The 18,769-nt window shown below is 40.5% G+C and overlaps 1 protein-coding gene and 1 pseudogene across 1 annotated transcript in view; one reads left to right on the top strand and one right to left on the bottom strand.

Moving 5' to 3' along the window:
* NSG2 (neuronal vesicle trafficking associated 2) overlaps positions 1–6,270 on the bottom strand; it is a 60,818-nt gene extending 54,548 nt beyond the window's left edge. Inside the window, exons 1-2 of the mRNA XM_057748246.1 lie at positions 6,110–6,270; positions 5,060–5,210 (exon numbers count right to left, since the gene is read on the bottom strand). Coding sequence (XP_057604229.1) covers positions 5,060–5,188 — 129 coding nt within the window. The 5' untranslated portion in view covers positions 5,189–5,210; positions 6,110–6,270. The remainder of the gene's footprint in view (positions 1–5,059; positions 5,211–6,109) is intronic.
* A 2,346-nt stretch (positions 6,271–8,616) lies between these two features.
* Positions 8,617–9,178, top strand: LOC130832407 (60S ribosomal protein L12-like; annotated as a pseudogene).
* Positions 9,179–18,769: the final 9,591 nt, after the last annotated feature.

An 18,769-nucleotide genomic window follows, 5' to 3' on the forward strand; every position in this document is an offset into this window, starting at 1 on the left:
GCCACCGCCCGAGTGCCCACCACCACCATCCCTTTCATGAGCACAGCGGTGGCCTTCTAGCTGATCTCATGCCATCCACTCATTTCTTCCACCACTCATGGCCAGGGCTGGGGAGTTGGTGGTACTGCAGGAAAACCAGTAGCCTCTGTTTTGGAGACATTTCCCTGGTGCTGCCTCATTTGGAAATGGGTTGGGAGGAAAAAGGAAGAAGAGACCAGGAAACGGAGCATGAGTCCTTTGGCCCTGGGGTGGCCCACAGCAGCAGAGGAATGTTCCTAAAACAGAAAGCTGATCCTATTACTCTCCTTCTTCTAACCCCTTCCAAAAAAAAAAAAAAAAATACACCAGGCCCCACATGAACTGGTGCCCACCGCACCTCATCTCCCAAGTCTCTCCCCCTCACTCAGTGTGCCCAGCCAACCCACCCTCCCGACTGTTCCTCCCATTCCCTCAATGCCTGTCCACATGCTGGTTCCCCCGTCCCCTACTCCCTTTACCAGCCCATCCTCCATCTCTCAGCCAGGGCTTCTTCCTCAGAAGGACCTCCCTGACCATCCTGCCATCATAATTAAATCCCGTTAAGTCTTCTCCCCTCTTACAATACTGCACCTGATTCTTTCCTGAATAGCCCTTCTTGCAGCTTGCATCTCTGTACTTCTATTTGTGTGCTGGCTTGTTTGAAGTCCCTCTTACCCACTAAACTGGAAGCTCCATGAAAGCAACGGCCATGCCTGACTTCTCATGGTGGTACACACATAGCCTAGCATAGTGCCTGGCACAGAGAAGGTGCCCAACAGACATGCTGGATGAGAGGTTGAGTACCTTCCAGTGTAATAAGTATAACCTTAGCTATAATTATGGGTGGCCAGAGAAGGTATCCAAGAGAGCTGCCATCTGAACTGGGTTTAGGACTATGAGCACTGGCTTATCAGACAGGCAAAGGGGCAGGAAGAGCATCCCAGGCAGAAGGAATGGCGTGCGCAAGGAGGAGGGAGCAAGACATACCCTGGAGAGAGTGGAAAATTCCAGGGCAGGGGTTCTCACCCTCAGCACTGTTGACGTTTCAAGCAGGACAATTCTTTTCTGGGTGGGGGCGATTTTGTGCCCTGTAGGATAGTCAGCAGCATTCCTGGCCCAGAGCATCCCCCCTGTTGTTGTCGCAACCAAACATGTCTCCAGACACTGCCAAATGCCTCTCTGGGGGGACAATCACCCCCGGGCTGGCAACCATGGCTCTAGGTAGTTCTGCCATGCTGGTGTTCAAGGTGCACAGTGAGGAGTGATAGGAATGGAAGCCAGTGGGGCAGATAATGGAGGACCTAGAGTGCCGAGGTCAGGACTTGAGGACCTTACCCCGTGGGGATGACTGGAAAGGCTTTCCATGGGAGAAGGACCGGTCACGACTCCAGAGGCACTACTGCAGATGCAGTGTGGAGGACTGATTAGAGTGACAGAAGAGGTGGGGAAACAACCATGAGGCTGGCCAATCTCCTCCCCTAAGGCAGGCACCGTCCCTGTAGCCCTGGGTAGGGAGGGGGCACTGGAGGCCCTGATGTTCTCGCTGCAGGATTGCCCCAGACCCCACCTGCAGGTCCGGGAGAGCTCGAGGAGGACCTGTGGCCACAGATGAGGGGATGTAGAGTTTGAGGAAGCACTGCCTGGGGATGAAGGCTTCTCATTATAGAAGGCAGCACAGGGCAGAGGGGGAAATTGGGGTGTCAGGTGCACCGGGGTTCCAACCCCAGCTCTTCCACTCCATTGGTCTGAGTCTCAGCTTCCCCATCAGTGAAATGGGTGCACTAACACCCACCTCATGGGGCTGTTGGGAAGGTTAACTGAAACGACAGCTATGAATGCCCTGTATGGCCCATTCCCAGCCCAGAGCAAGGGCTCCATACATGCTCGTCCTCTCCACTTAGCCTCCAAAATCTTTTCCCCAGAAGCTCTCATTCCATACTGAAGAGCATTTAATGAATAAGATAGTACTTAGTATTACACACCAAGCACACTCTGTATTTTATATTGTCAAGAAGAAAACCTACAATGTAACATTGGGGCCAAATATACTTCTCTCTTATAAACTTTTTAGCTTCAAACCCTCACCATCTGGCTGGATCTAATAAGAGAGCTGACAACTGTGTCAGAACTCACCTCACCTTCTCTACAGCCCTGTGAGGTTGAGCCCCCCTCTACCCATGGCGGGTCTGAGGCTGAGGCAGTTGGACTCATAGAAGGTAGAGCAGTGACTCCCCGAGAGAGGCGGTTTCCAAGTCTGTGCTGGTAACCACAACCCTGTTCTCAGCATTTGGCTTCTTAAGTGGAATTTACTGTTAACACAACTGCTCTGTCAGGGAAAAAACCCTGTTTACTCTTGTAAATATTATAAAATCTAAATCCAAGCACAGAAAACTGCTGATACAATCTCCCACTCAGAGAAGAGAAGACAGAGGCCTAAGGGAGGAGAGACAACTCACAGGAGTTGAGCTGAGGCTGGTGACTGAGCTCTTGCTAGAGTCTAAGTCTGGGGACTCCCAGACCAGCTGGGCCCCTACTCCTGCTGAGGTGGATGGTTCTAGAACAGCACTGCCTGGACTCTGGGTTCTCCAGACCTTGCCAGGAAGCTTACCAACCCTGTGCTTTGGGAAGTGGCTTTATCACTGCACGCCTGAGTTTTATCATCTTTAAAAATTGGATCAAAGTACCCACTCCCTTATTAGGTCCTATTAACTACTGAAAGGATGAAAGAAAATTGTGTGCATGTTTGGGTGTGTGTGTGTGTGTGTGTGTGTATGTGTGTGTGTGTACTTGTGGCTTACAACAGCATCTAGCATTTCAGAAGCATATGAAAATGATAGTTATTATTCTCTTATGGTTAGTTTTGGGCCAAGCACTTTATTTATAAGGCCACATCTAACTTTGCCCCGACCATTGTGAAGTAGGTTTGATCCACCTCACAGAGGAGGACATTGAGGTCCACCTGGTACAAAGACTTTGTCATGAACATCAGAGGGAATCTGTGATGTGTCCCTGTGGGGATGTGTCCCTTTAGGGATTTGCATCTTTCAGGATACTTTGGTTTCCTTTCCATGCACGCAAGTCCACAGTGTATTTATCTTCGGGCTTTGGGACAGTTTTTTGGCACATCTGGACTGGATGTTCAGTGGTTATCAGCCATGTCTCCTCTCTCAAGGAGAGAAAGAAGCCCTTGGAGGTGGGGAATAAGTAGAGACAGAGGCCATGGTATCTCTGGATGACCCACAGATGTGTGTAGAGTTAAGAAGACAGGTGACCTCTCCACAATTCCTTTTCCTTGCATGCCTCTCAGGGACATATAGATCTTCGAGGCTGTAAAGGGTAAACATTCTTCCTGAAATTTCACAAAACCTTGAGAGAATATTCCCTGTGCTTCTCCTCAATTTCCATTACATCTGGGATCAAATTCCAGCATTGCCATTTACTTCTTCTGTGAGTTTGGGTAACTAACCAAATTCTGATCCTTCACCTTTTGCCTGCAAACATGGATATATAATCCCTGGATAATGTGCATTTAGCACAGTGGTTCCCAACTTTGGCTGCACACAGGAGTCACCTGGGAAGATTTAATTAATACTGACACCTGGGTCTCACCCACAGAGATTCAGATACAATTGTTCTGGGGTGTGGCCCAGATATCAGGATTTTCAAAAGCTCCCAGGTGATTCTAATATGCAGTCAAAAACTGAAAACCTCTGCTGTACAGGTAGCCAATACTCAGTTAATACTGTTCCTTCACATTTCTTTACTGCTAACTGCCTGCTCAAATTTTATTTTCAAAAGGTCTTATCAGTATCTCAGGATGGCTCAAGGATTCTTTATTCCTGCCACCCCTACACACATTTTCATACTGACAACCTTTGCACTTTCAAAACAGATGACTTAACCCTTAGCCAATCAGCTAGGCCCTTTATCTAGCTTTGGCTCCTCTTCTGTTCATTGGATAGAGCCAATTGGTTAAGACACACAATGCCCTCCTGGAGATGCCAATGAGAAAATCAAACAAATGGAATGATCCATTGTTCACTCTTCAGCCAGGGAACTTCATCATCTGCCTCCAAATCTATTTCTTATGGTATGCAAAAGCTCACATTACAAAATCCCAAGTCCTCTCAGATGGATCTTAAACAATACTGTTTCTGCCACCTGTGTCCATAGGATAACTCCCCCACTTTTGTACAAATGCTCACCTCCATCCTTCATGGACTACTCCTATGTCAGGAGATGTGCCATCAGCCAGTCATTCATCTCCAGGCACGCCTCCCACAAAGACATTCTACTTTTGTCATGCTATTCCCCAAAAGCTCTCCATCCTTTGCACATGTGTGCCCTTTGCCTTAAATGCATTTTCCTCCAGTGGTCTACCCAGGAGGTTTTTACTCAGCTTTAAAAGCCAAATTCAAATGTTCTCCTCTGCATACCTAAGCTGTCCTACCAGTCCCCTCTCTACCACAACAAAATTTAGTTTTGTTTCCACCCCTGTGCTCTCACAATCTTTGTAATGCTCAGGCATTGCATTTACCATGATGCTGTATATTAATTTAAGTATTATACGGAACAGGGATTTTGTAATGTGTCTTTTTATAACCAAACTTCCAGCATAGGAACAGGGCCTTCGCAGGTGCAAAGACTAAATGCCTGTTGGACTGCATCCAATTCTCTGTCCTCAAATCTGTAACAGTCGATTTTTGAAACATCTTCCCAAAATAAAGGCAATTTTCTCTTTCATATCTAGAAGCTGCTTATTAGTGGTCATCTACTATGATAAAACTTTTAAAAGGAAAGATTAATTTTCTTGCCCATGTTTGTATATGTGAACAAAAAAATGAATAAACACTTACCATAAAACTGAAATAATGTGAGATGTCATGTCTCTGGAAGGAATAACTACATTTTACAAGAAACAGAATGTATCTGGCTGATGAGGGAATGAAAGGATTTGGGGGAGGTGGAATTTTTTGCTGCTTTATTTCCCAAGATGGGGTGAGCATGGGGGAGCTGATGAGGAAAAGAGCACCTGCTTTACCTTTTCCGGAGCAGGTAGCTGTAAGTGATTAACCTCCAAAGGAGTGATGAGAGGGACGGTCTGGAAGCCATCCTCAACCGAAGGCGGCTTGGTTCCCTTCTCACTGGGGTTACTGTTCAGCTTCACCATCCTTACGCCTTTCTTCCCAGACCTAAGGCAAGCAGTGGGATTCTAGTTACAGTGGGAAGTGAGGCAGGAAAAGAGAGGGCTGATGACAGAAAAAATAGCGCTGTCCTCCACAGTTCCACTTCGGCAGCTTCAATGTACAGATCAGTCATCGATCTTCCGCTAGATTTCCTGACATGATTCCTGTTATCCAGCAAAACTTCTTTAATCATCAAGACATGCCACCTACCCACGGCACTGAAGAGCCTTCAAATCTGAGAAACTCAAGGAAAATTCCAGGCTTACACACAAAATATACAATCTTAAAAAAATATCCAAGACACTAGAGCTAACATAATCATATAATCTCAGTGGAAAGCTTATTCTTAGTGCAAAAATAAATTCTGTTATTCTGGGTCACCCTGCAGTATGATAAATTTCACCTTACCATCTTGGTTGCTATTTTATTATGTTGGTTTTTTTTCCCATTAATCTCCCTAAAATACAACAAATACATTCAGTGCCTCTATGTGTAGTGTACCCTTTTACACAATATGTAGCTTGTGCAGAAGATACAATTTCCTAAAACAAAAAAGGGCTGGCTTGAACCTGATCCTGTTATTCAGCCATGGAATGCCTCCATTTCCTCAATAGCGAAGGGCTCTTTTTCGGGGGGGGGGGGGGGGCTTCTATGGAAAGTTAGCACCCCCATATCGCAAGATTGCCAACTAAATAAACAAATCACATTTTCTTCTTTCCCGCTCCCTTGGAAGTCAAACCGTGCTCCCACCCCACCCTCAGAAGCCCAGCACAACTGAATGTTTCTTGTCAATCCTGCTAATGGAACGTTATTAGACAAAATAGGGTTGTTGTGGGGGTGAAAGGGATGGTGAAGGGTTGGAGGATATTGGGGAGTGGTTAGAGCAAAAGCAAATGCCTACTTACTGTGCTGCGCTCCTGGGGGTCAGAGCAGATTCAAGCCAATTTGAAGAGGAGGACGGCCAGGAGTCCTCCCTCCTCAGCCGGAGCTTGTAGTGCTGAAAGGACAGCGCCTTGCGTGCGTCTGGATTGGGAGCTGGCGCGAGCGAGGCGCCAGCGAGCGGGCTCCTGGCAGCTGTCTGCCTGCCTGCCTGCCTGCCTGCCTGCCTGCCTGCCTGCCTGCTCGCTCGCTCGCGCCCCCTCCCACCTGGAAACGGGCTCCCACACCATCTGTCATCTGGCACCACCTGCTGTTTCTCATGCATGGCCACAACCACAGCCCGGTACAAAACGGTTTCAAAAAAGTGGGAGGGATTCATTAAAAAAAAAATTAATATGCACCATATTATAAGCAATCCTTGAGCTTTTAGGGAAACTGGAGAAAGAGGCACATTCATTAGGAGAAGGGGCCACTCCTAAGATCTTCCAGAACAATATTATGAAACAGAATTGTTCAGGACCTGCACCATGCTCTGACCTGTGTAAGGAGAGAACTAATATTTATTGAGTATCTCCCATGCAGTGGGCACTTTTCCAGGCTCTTTCAGACTATTTCCCTCATTTGCATATGGTGATTTCTCATAGTACCTACATGGTGGGGTTAGTGTGAGGTGTGAATGTGATAACTTGAGGAAAGCATTTAGCTCAGAGCAGGGTGCATGGCAAGCAGTGCCTAAACATAAGCTCCTATTCTCATAATGCTACTGTGATCATGCAGGTCAGCTAAGGTTGCAGAGCTGGTATAGCACCAGGAACTGGGATTTGAGCCCCGATCCACTGCTGTCAAAGTCTGTATGCAGTCCACGACATTACGGGGCTTCCAGGTTGGTGTCTGGAATCACAGAGGGCAAAGTCCTAGTGTCAGCTCTACAAAGTTCTGGCTGTGGGGATCTTGGACATTTTGCATTCACTCTCCAAGCCTCCCTTTCTTTATCTCTGATAATAACACCTCCCTTGCAGAGTGGTTGTGAATATGAGAAGAGACTGCACTTAAAGAAATCCCCTTCAGTTCAGGGACAGGGTTCTGAAGGGCTGAATTGTTTCATCCCTGGGGATTGCTCTTACAAGTCCTTCAGATCCTCTGAGGTCAAGGCTATTGCCACCGGTTTCCCCCAGCTGTGTCCAAATCACCGTGAGCCATTCATTCCCAGCTGCAGTTTATGATGCACTTCATGAGGTCTTGGCATTAGTAATAGCATCCCCTTTCACTTTCAAAAGTATCCTGGCTTGCACCATAAAGTATTTGGCCACTTTTGTTGGCATTCACATAGTGAGCATATAGTGTCCTAGCTAAAAGGTCAGGAGAAAACATATATATTACCTGTACTGTTTAGGAATGAAATAAATGTGTGTGTGTGTGTGTGTGTGTGTGTGTGTGTGTGTGTGTGTGTGTGTGTAGAGAAACAGACAGATGTTTCTGAGACAATAGAGGCTATACTACATCAGCTTCCTAGGGCACTTCTGTTAATAGAAGTATACAGATATATGAGAGGGAGGTATTTCAATAAGTATTAGTCCCCCACTCCCTGCTTTTCCAAAGACCTGGATGAATTTCAGGTGTAGGCATTGTCTAAGGACAACAAAATGTAGACAGCTACATGGAAACAATTGTGAACACTTGTATTTGATCCTATTATTGCTGCCTCCAAAGGAAAAGGGAAGTCTCTTCAACACAGCTTATGATTGATTCACAAGCAGAATTTGCACCTTTAATAACTCTAAGCCACAGGTCCTGTGAGTTTAGTAAGGTCCAGGAGAAGGGCCTATCTCATGGCAATGGGAAATCCAGGCTTCCTTATATATGAGGACAGGAGAGAGGGTGCAGAAAGAAACAGGGGGCCAGAGTGATGCGGAGAAGCACCTTGTTGAAGAATTATATCGAGGGGTGCTAAATGTAATAGACTATTATTCTCCTATAGAGCTCTGGAAAAGATGTTCAACAACTGAAAACAAAAATTATGATATTTTCTGGTGAGGTCCAAGTATGTAGACATAGATGTAATATATAAGACAACTGCAACATAAGTGAAGGATAAAGGGACCAATCTGCTGATAATGTTTCTGTATTCCACTTGAAGTGGTAAAGTATTGATTCCAATTAAACTGTGAAAACTTAATGATGCTGATTGTAATCACTACCATAACCAAAATATATTGAGATAAAGTCTAAAATAAATGCAAATGGAATACTAAAAAAGTTCAGATGGCCCAAAAGAAGGCATAAGATGAAAAACAGAGAAACAACAACAACAAAAAAAGAGGGAACAAGCAGAAAACAAATAATGAAATTGTAGACATACTCAAACATATCAATAATTACATTAAGTCTAAGTGGTCTAAACAAACCAAATAAAAAGCAGAGTTTGTCAAAATGAAGGAAAAACATGAACCAAATGTGTGTTGTCAACAAGAAACTCACTTCAAATAAAATGATACAGGTAGGCTAAAATACTGGGTCAAGCTTTTGACTTTCAACTCAAAGGAAGCCAAGGTGCAACTCTCTTCTGCTCCCACACCTGGGTTCATCTGCCACTAGCTGCCTCTGTCATGCCACCCAAGTTTGACCCCAATGAGATCAAAATCTTGAACCTCAGGTACACCAATGAGGAAGTCAGTGCCCCATCTTCCTGGCCCCCAAGATCATCCTGCTGGATCTGTCTCCAAAAAATGTTAGTGATGGCATTACCAAGACAACTGATTACTGGAAGGGTCTAAGGATTATAGAGAAACACCATTCAGAACAGACAGGCCCAGATTGAAGTGGTACATTCTGCCTCTGCTCTGATCACCAAAGTCCTCGAGGAAGCACCCAGAGGCAGAAAGAATCAGACAAACAGTAAGCACAATGGAAATATCACTTTTGATGAGATTATCAACATCGCTTGACAGTTACAGCACTGATCTTTAGCTAGAGAACTCTCTAGAAACATTAAAATGATCCTGGGGATGGCCTATTCAGTGCAATTTGATGGCCATGATTCTCAAGGTATCATAGATGGCATGAACAATGGTACAGTAGAATGCCCAGCTAGTTAAAAACTACAAAGGAAAATATTTCAATAAGGGATTATTTGACAACCAAAGAAAAGGTAATGAGATGGAAGAAGATACATCATGATAATACTAAACAAGAGAAAGCTGGAGTAGCTATATTATTATCAAAGTAGACTTCAGAGCAAAGAAAATTACCAGAGATAAAGACGGACATTACATGTGCTCAAAGGGCCCACTGACTAAGAAGACATAACAATCCTATATATGTATGAATGTAATAACAAAATTTCAAAATACATGAGGCAAAAGCTTACAGAACTGAAAGGAGAAATGGACGCATGCACAATTGTAGTTGGAGACTCAAACACTGCCACCTCATTAATTGAGAAAACAAATTTAAAAAATCAGCAAAGCTATAGAACAGGGTTTCTCAGCTTCAGAACTATTAACATTTTGGACTGGATAAATATTTCTTGTGGGGGTCAGGGGCTGTTCTGTGGACTATAAGATGTTTAGCAGCATTTCTGGTCTCTACTACTAGATGCCAGCAGCATCTTCCCCCAAGTTGTGACAATCAAAAATATCTCCAGACATTGACAAATGTCCCCTGGAAGAGAAGGGCAAAATCACTCCCAGTTGAAAACCACTGTTATAGAAGAACTGAACAACATCATCAACCAACTGGATTTAATTGACATTTATAGAAAACTCCACCCAACAACAGAATAATATGTATTATTTTTAAATGAACTTGGAACACTTACTAGGATAGACTATATCCTGAGATACCAAAATAGATTATATCCTGAGTTATAAAACAAGCATTTTTTTAAATTGAAAATTATATAAAGAATGTCCTCTGACCATAATAGAATTAGACGTGAAATCAATGACAGAATGATAATGGGCAAGTCTCCAAACACTTGGAAATCAAACAGCACACTTTTATATAATCCATGTGTCAAAGAGAAGGTCTCAAGGGAAATTTAAAAATATTTTGAACTGAACAAAAATGAAGATATGAGATATAAAAAAATTTTTGGAGTGCAGCTAAAATGGTGCTTAGAGGAGAATTTACAGCATTAAATGTGTATAACATAAGATAATAAAAGTCTCAGATCAATAATCTAAGCCATCACCCAGAAAAAAAGAAGAGTAAAATAAACCCAAAGCAAACAGAAGGAGAGAAATACTAAAGAGCAAAAATCAATAAAATAGAAAACAGGAAAAACAATAGAGCAAATCAATGAAACCAAAAGCTGGTTCTTTGATAAGATCAATAAATCAGATAAACTTCTAGAAAAACTGACAAAGAAAAAAGAGAGAATATAGAAATTACCCATATCACAACAGAGCATGCAGACATTAAAAGGATAATAAGGGACTAATACAAACAACTCTATGTGCATGGGTTTGATGAACTAGGTTAAATGGACCAATTCCTCAAAAACCATAAACTACCAAAACCCACCCAAGATAAAAGTATAATCTGAATCGTCCTAACTATTAAGGAAATTGAATTTGTAGTTAAAAATCTCCCAGAAAAACAAGTCTCCAGCCCTAAATGATTTCACAGTGAATGCAACCAAATATTTTTAAAGGAATAACATCAATTCTACACAATCTCTTCCAGAAAATAAAAGAGGAGGGAAACAATTCCTAACTCATTCTTTGAATGCTGATTACCATAATTACCAAAACAGACAAACAGTACAAGACAAGAAAACTACAAGTCAATATACCTCATGAACATAGGTGCAAAAATCTTCAACAAAATATTAGAAAATCAAATCCACCAGTAGACATAAATAATGATACACCATGAACAAGTGGGCTTTATCATGAGGATGCAATTGAAAGAGCAAATGAGTTTAATAAAACATAACATTCATTCATAATAAAAAATCTCAAAAAGTTGGGAATAAAAAAAAGGAAAGTGCCCCAACTTGATAAAGGGCATAAGAAAGAAAGGCAGGAAGGCAGGAAGAAAGGAGGAAGGAAGGAAGGGAGGGGAGGGAGAGAAAGGAAAAAAGGAAAGAAGGAAGGAAGGAAGGAAGGAAGGAAGGAAGGAAGGAAGGAAGGAAGGAAGGAGGAAAGAAAGAGAAAGAGAAGGAAGGAAGGAAGGAAGGAAGGAAGGAAGGAAGGAAGGAAGGAAGGAAGGAAGGAAGGAAAGAAAGAAAGAAAGAAAGAAGGAAAGAAAGAAAGAAAGAAAGAAAGAAAGAAAGAAAGAAAGAAAGAAAGAAAGAAAGAAAGAAAGAAAGGAAGGAAGGAAGGAAGAGGGAGGAAGGAAAGAAAAGCTAATGTCATAATTAATGGTGAAAAACTAAATGTCTTCCTCCCAAGATCTAGAACAGGCAAGAGTGTTCACTCTCACTACTCCTAGTCAACATCATACCTGGATGTACTAGCCAGTGCAATAAGGCAAGACAAATAAATAAGAGGTAAACAGATTGGAAAGGAAGAAATAAAATTATCCTTACTTGCAAACAACATGATTATTTACATAGAAAGTTCCAAGAAATCTATTTTTTTTAATTCCTAGGACTAAATTTAAATAACTAGTCTAGCAAAGTTGTGGATATATGTATGTACGAAAATTAATCACATTTCTATATTTTAGCAGTGAACAATTAGAAATCTAGCAAAATATGTACCAGATCTGTATGGGGAAAACTATGAAATGCTTATGAAAGACCTCAGAAGATGAGGAGACATACCATGTTCATGAATTGGAGTAGTCAACAAAATAAAGATGTCAATTCTCAAAATTGATTTATGGATTAATTTTCTAGTCTAATCTTCAATAGGAATTTTTATAAGTAAATCTAGATCAATCTAAAATGTATATGAACACTACCAGATGTAAAATAGATAGCTAGTGGAAAGCTGCTGCATAACACAGGGAGATCAACTCAATGATTAGTGATGACCTGGGTGGGGTGTAGAGAGGGTGGGAGGGAGGCTTAAGAGGGAGGGGATATGGGGATATATGTATAAATACAGCTGATGCACTTTGTTGTAGAGCAGAAACTGGCACAACAGTGTAAAGAAATTATACTCCAATAAAGATTTGAAAATAAATAAAATGTATATGAAAAGGCAAAGGAACTAGATTAATCAAAACCATTTTTTTCAAAGAAAAATAAAATTGGACAAATCACACTGCCCACTTTTAAGACTTACTATATACAGCTATAGCTATTTATCCTGCATTGTGCTGGTAATGGGATTGACATATAGATTAATGGAAGAGAATAGAGAGAAGAGAAATAGACTCATACAAATAATAGTCAATTGATTTTTGACAAAGTGCAAATGCAATTCAAGGGATAAAAGATAATCTTTTTTAAAAATGGTGTTGGAACAATGAAATTTGACTTAAACTATATGCCTTATACAAATATAGATCATAAATCTAAGTGCAAAATATGAAACTATGAAATGTTGTGAAGAAAACATAAGAAAAAACTCTTTGTGTCCTGGGTAGGCAAACAGTTCATACACTTGACACCAAAATCACAAAATATAAAAGATTGGTAAATTGGCATTCAGCACATTTTAAAATGTTTGTTCTGCCAAAGACACAGTAAAGAAGACAAACTACAGACTGAAAAAAAATATTTGCAAATTATATATACCTGACAAATTACTTGTAACCAGAACATATAAGGAACTCTCAAAACTCAACTGTTAAAAAAAATTTTTAGTGGGCAAAAGACTGAAACAAATGCTTCATCAAAGAGAATGAATAGATGGCAAATATACACAAAGGATATTCAAAAATCATTAGGCCTTACAGTCCTAGAAGAGGACATAATTAAGTCAATAGGCCTTTGTGTGAATGAATGAATCTTTTTTTTTTTTTTTATTATTATTTTATTTTATTTTTTTGGGGGTACACCAGGTTCAATCAACTGTTTTTATACACATATCCCCATATTCCCTCCCTTCCTTGACGCCCCCCCCCTCGAGTCCCCGCCACCCTCCCTGCCCCAGTCCTCTAAGGCATCTTCCATCCTCGAGTTGGACACCCTTTGTTATACAACAACTTCCCACTGACTATTTTACAGTTGGTAGTATATATATGTCTGTACTACTCTCCCGCTTCTTCTCAGTTTCCCCTTCACCCCCCGCCCCCTCCCATACCTCGAGTTCTCCAGTCCATTCCCTGTATCTGCTTCCCTGTTCTTGTCACTGAGTTCGTCAGTACCATTTTTAGATTCCGTATATGTGAGTTAGCATACAATATTTGTCTTTCTCTTTCTGACTTACTTCACTCTGTATGACAGATTGTAGTTCTATCCACCTCATTACATATAGCTCCATCTCATCCCTTTTTAGAGCTGAGTAATATTCCATTGTATATATATGCCACATCTTCTGTATCCATTGAATGAATGAATCTTTATGATCTCTTCCAAGACTTTATAGAGAAAGAAATGGGGCATGATTAAATGGAAGAAAGAAGCTTAAAATGCTTTAAAGATAAACTTCACCTACTTCCCAACTTTGTCCAAAGAGGCAATAATGTGAAGTGGAAAATGCATGGATGATGAGATCATACATGGGGCTTTGAATCCACCTTCAACATGGTTCCAGATCTTGAAGAAGTCACAATCCACTAAAAGAGACTCAACTGACAGAGAGTTATATAGTCCTTCCTGTGTGCCAGCCACTGTGATAAAGCCTGTGTATGCATTGTCTATTACCCTTTACAACAAACTTCTGAAATAATGATACCAATACTTAACATTTATTGAGTACTCACTATGTGCCAAGCAATAGTCTAAGCATTTACCGTGTAAAATACCATTAATTTCTCATGGTTGCCTTATAGTACAGATACTGTTATTACCCCCATTTTACAAAAGAAAAAAATCAAAGCTCATAGTAGTGACTGGCCAATGTCAAGCAGCTAGTAAGTCACAAAATTGGAAGTCTCTGAATCCAGACACTAACATATAAAGGGAAGAACAGACTACAGTAGGAGTGCTGCGATTCCATTACCCAGTCCTAGACTAGGAACAGGAAAGATTTCCTAGAGGAAGTCTTAGCTGAGGTCCGAGGACAAATAAGAGTCAGGAAGGCAAAGAGGGTAAAGACAGGTACAGAAGTTTGGACAATTCCCAGGAAGGCAAAGTAGTTTAGTCTGGCTGGAGTTCAGAGTTCAGAGCATGGAGTTTAAGCTGCAGAAAAAATAGAAGTGAGCAGAGATCAGATGAGGAAAGTCTTTCCTGTGTGTTGTCATTAATCAGGACTCTTTTTGTTTCAAATAACAAGTTTGTAGAATCCCCTTAGATTGAATCAGAAATGTATTGGCTCAAATAGTCCAACTGTAGGGACCACAGAGATAGATCAATTGATTAATTTGTTCATCATTTTTTCTACTTCTCTCTGTGTTGACTTTATTTTCTCAGATCGTTTTCCTCCATAAAACGAAAGTTAAGGTTAACAACAGCCTTCAGGATCACTTCTTAATGGACATTGCGATTCCCTTTCTCTGAAATGTACGTTTAATTCCCAAACATTTGGGGATTTTTCTAGATATCTCTTTTGTTATTAGCTAATACCTTATTGCACTGTGATCAAAGAACATGTTATTTAGGATTTTATTCCCTTGAAATTTGTTAAAACAGACTCTATGGCTCAGCTTATGGCCAATTTTGGCAAATGTTTCATGTGCATTTGAAAAGAATGAATATTCTTGAACTGTTGGGTGCAGGATTCTGTATAAGTCAATGTGGTTAGAGTTGTTTGTCATGTTGTTCAAATCTGCCCATTGATTTTTTCATCTGCTCATTCTATCAATAACTATAATGTGTGCTAAAATGTCCTACTATAATGGTGGACTTACCTACTTCTTTTATTTCTGTTAGTTTTTGCTTTACATATTTGAGCATATAAAATCAAGTAGATAAAAATTTAGAATCATTTCTGCTGGATTAACCCTTTCTTACCATTATGAAATATTCTCTATCTCTACAGCTACATCTTGTCTTAAAGTCTTCTTTATCTGGTATTAACACAGCTGTACCAGCTTTCTTTTTAAATAGTATTTATTTTTATTTTTGGCTGTATCTGGTCTTCATTGCTGTGCACAGGCTTTCTCTAGTTTCAGAGAGCAGGGGCTACTCTTTGTCCTGGTACACAGGATTTTCAGTGTAGTGGCTTCTTGTTGTGGAGCACAGGCTCTAGGCACACGGGCTTCAGTAGTTGCAGCACATGGGTTCAATAGTTGTGGCTCATGGGCTCCAGAGCACAGGCTCAGTAGTTGTGGCGTACAGGCTTATTTGCTCTGCAGCATGTGGGATCTTCCTAGACCAGGGCTAGAACCCATGTCCCCTGCATTGGCAGGTGGATTCTTAACCACTGTGCCACCAGGGAAATCCCCATATATCCTTTATTCCTTTCTTTCTCCTTTCTTACCATTTTTTGGGTGAGTAAAATATTTTGTTAGTTTTACCTACATTTGTTTTAATTATTTCTTTTTTATTACTTTGGTCATTAACTTACAGATTGCAATGTGCAACTCTGATTTATTATAGTCTAATATAAATTAATATTTTTACCTCTCAAGAACCTTAGAACAATTTAATCACACTCTTTTACTTTTATGCTCTGTCATAAATTTTACATTATATAGATATTGAAAACTCACCATAGATTATTATTTTAATTAAGTATTATCATCAACATTCATTTAGATTTACCCAGATGTTTATCATTTATATCACTTTTTAATTTTGTCTGCATTTTGGGCTTCCATCTGGATCATTTTTATTCCAAAATTTATTCTAAAAGAGAATACTCTTTAGTATTACTTTAGTATAGCTTTATTGTAATAAAGTCCCTCATTGTTCTTTGGCATTGGCTTTCATCTTAAAAGGATATTTTTGCTGGGTATAAAGTTCTAGGTTGGCAGTTGATTTTATTTTTCAGCACTTTAAAAGGTACTATATTGTTTTCATTTTTCTTAAAAAAGCAACTTATTGTTTCTCCTTTGAAGATAATATTTCTTTTTTACTTTGTATCCTTTTAATATTTTCTCATGGCTTTAGTTTTCAGAAGTTTTATCATGATGTGCCAAAGAGTGTTTTGTTTTTTTTTAATTTATCTTGAATAGAGTTCACGGTACTTCTTGAGTCTGTGGCTTGATGTCCTTTGTCAAATTAGGCAAATTTTCTTACCTCATTTTTTAAATAGATTTTATGGTTTCTAGAGCAGTTTTATGTTCACAGAAAAACTGAATGGAAGGTACAGAGATTTGCCATGTGTCCCCTGCCCCCATACATTCATAACCTCCCCCATTATTAACATCCCCCTTCCCCCCCCCGAGTGGTACATTTGTTACAATTGATGAACCTACATTGACACATCATTATCACCCAGAGTCCATGGTTTACATTGTTTCACTCCTGGTGTTGAACATTCTATGGGTTTGCACAAATTTATAATGATATGCATCTACCACTAGACTATCATACAGAGTAGTTTCACTGCCTTAAAAATTCTCTTTACACCACCCTCCCCCCAATACTTGGCAACCACTCCATCCATAGTTTTGCCTTTTCCATAATGTCATAATTAGAATCCTACAGTATTCAGTCTCTTCAGACTGGCTTCTTTCACTTAGTAATATGCATTTAAGTTTCCTGCATGTCTTTTCATGGCTTGATAGCTCATCTCTTTTAAGTGTGAATAATATTCCATTATCTGAATGTACCTCAGTTTATCCATTCACCTACTAAAGGACATCTTGGTTGCTTTCAAGTTTTGGCAATTATGAATAAGACTGCTATAAACATCTGTTTGCAGGTTTTGGTGTAGACATAAGTTTTCAGTTAATTTGGGTAAATACCAAGGAGTTCAACTGCTGGATCAAATGATAAAAGTATGTTTAGTTTTGTAAGAAACAGCCAAACTTCTTCCAAAGTGTCTGTACCATTTTGCATTCCCACCAGCAATGAATGAGTATTCCTCTCACTCTACATTCTCATCAGCATTTGGTGTTGTCATATGCTTACTTGCCACCCATATATCTTCTTTGTGGAGGTGTCTGTTAAGGTCTTTGGCCCATTTTTTAATTGGGTTGTTTTATTATTGTTTTTTTTTTTGGGGGGGTGGGGTACACCAGGTTCAATCATCTGTTTTTATACACATATCCCCATATTCCCTCCCTTCCTTGACTCCCCCCCTCGAGTCCCCCCCCCACCCTCCCCACCCCAGTCCTCTAAGGCATCTTCCATCCTCGAGTTGGACTCCCTTTGTTATACAACAACTTCCCACTGACTATTTTACAGTTGGTAGTATATATATGTCTGTGCTACTCTCTTGCTTCATCTCAGTTTCCCCTTCACCCCCCGCCCCCCCTCATACCTCGAGTTCTCCAGTCGATTCTCTGTATCTGCATCCTTGTTCTTGTCACTGAGTTCATCAGTACCATTTTTAGATTCCGTATATGTGAGTTAGCATACAATATTTGTCCTTCTCTTTCTGACTTACTTCACTCTGTATGACAGATTGTAGTTCTATCCACCTCATTACATATAGCTCCATCTCATTCCTTTTTATAGCTGAGTAATATTCCATTGTATATATATGCCACATCTTCTGTATCCATTCATTTGTTGATGGGCATTTAGGTTGCTTCCATGTCCTGGCTATTGTAAATAGTGCTGCAATAAACATTATGGTACATGTTTCTTTTGGGATTATGGTTTTCTTTGGGTATATGCCCAGGAGTGGGATTACTGGATCATATGGTAGTTCTATTTGTAGTTTTTTAAGGAACCTCCAAATTGTTTTCCATAGTGGCTGTACCAACTTACATTCCCACCAACAGTGCAGGAGAGTTCCCTTTTCTCCACACCCTCTCCAACATTTGTTGTTTCCAGACTTTGTGATGATGGCCATTCTGATTGGTGTGAGGTGATACCTCATTGTGGCTTTGACTTGCATTTCTCTGATGATTAGTGATGTTGAGCATCTTTTCATGTGTTTGTTGGCCATCTGTATGTCTTCTTTGGAGAAATGTCTATTTAGGTCTTCTGCCCATTTGTGGATTGGGTTATTTGCTTTTTTGGTATTAAGCTTCATGAGCTGCTTGTATATTTTGGAGGTTAATCCTTTGCCCGTTGTTGCATAGGCAATTATTTTTTCCCATTCTGAGGGTTGCCTTTTAGTCTTGTTTATGGTTTCTTTTGCTGTGCAAAAGCTTTTAAGTTTCATGAGGTCCCATTTGTTTATTCTTGATTTTATTTCCATGATTCTAGGAGGTGGGTCCAAAAGGATCTTGCTTTGATGGATGTCATAGAGTGTTCTGCCTATGTTTTCCTCTAGGAGTTTGATAGTGTCTGGCCTTACATGTAGGTCTTGAATCCATTTGGAGTTTATTTTTGTGTATGGTGTTAGGAAGTGTTCTACTTTCATTCTTCTACATGTTGCTGTCCAATTTTCCCAGCACCATTTATTGAAGAGGCTGTCTTTTTTCCATTGTATACTCGTGCCTCCTTTGTCAAAGATAAGGTGCCCATATGTGTTTGGGCTTACTTCTGAGTTCTCTATTCTATTCCATTGATCTTCCTTTCTATTTTTGTGCCAGTACCATACTGTCTTGATCACTATGGCCTTGTA

Source organism: Hippopotamus amphibius, chromosome 1 (assembly GCF_030028045.1).
Source record: "Hippopotamus amphibius kiboko isolate mHipAmp2 chromosome 1, mHipAmp2.hap2, whole genome shotgun sequence".
In the NCBI taxonomy this organism is placed as follows: domain Eukaryota; kingdom Metazoa; phylum Chordata; class Mammalia; order Artiodactyla; family Hippopotamidae; genus Hippopotamus; species Hippopotamus amphibius.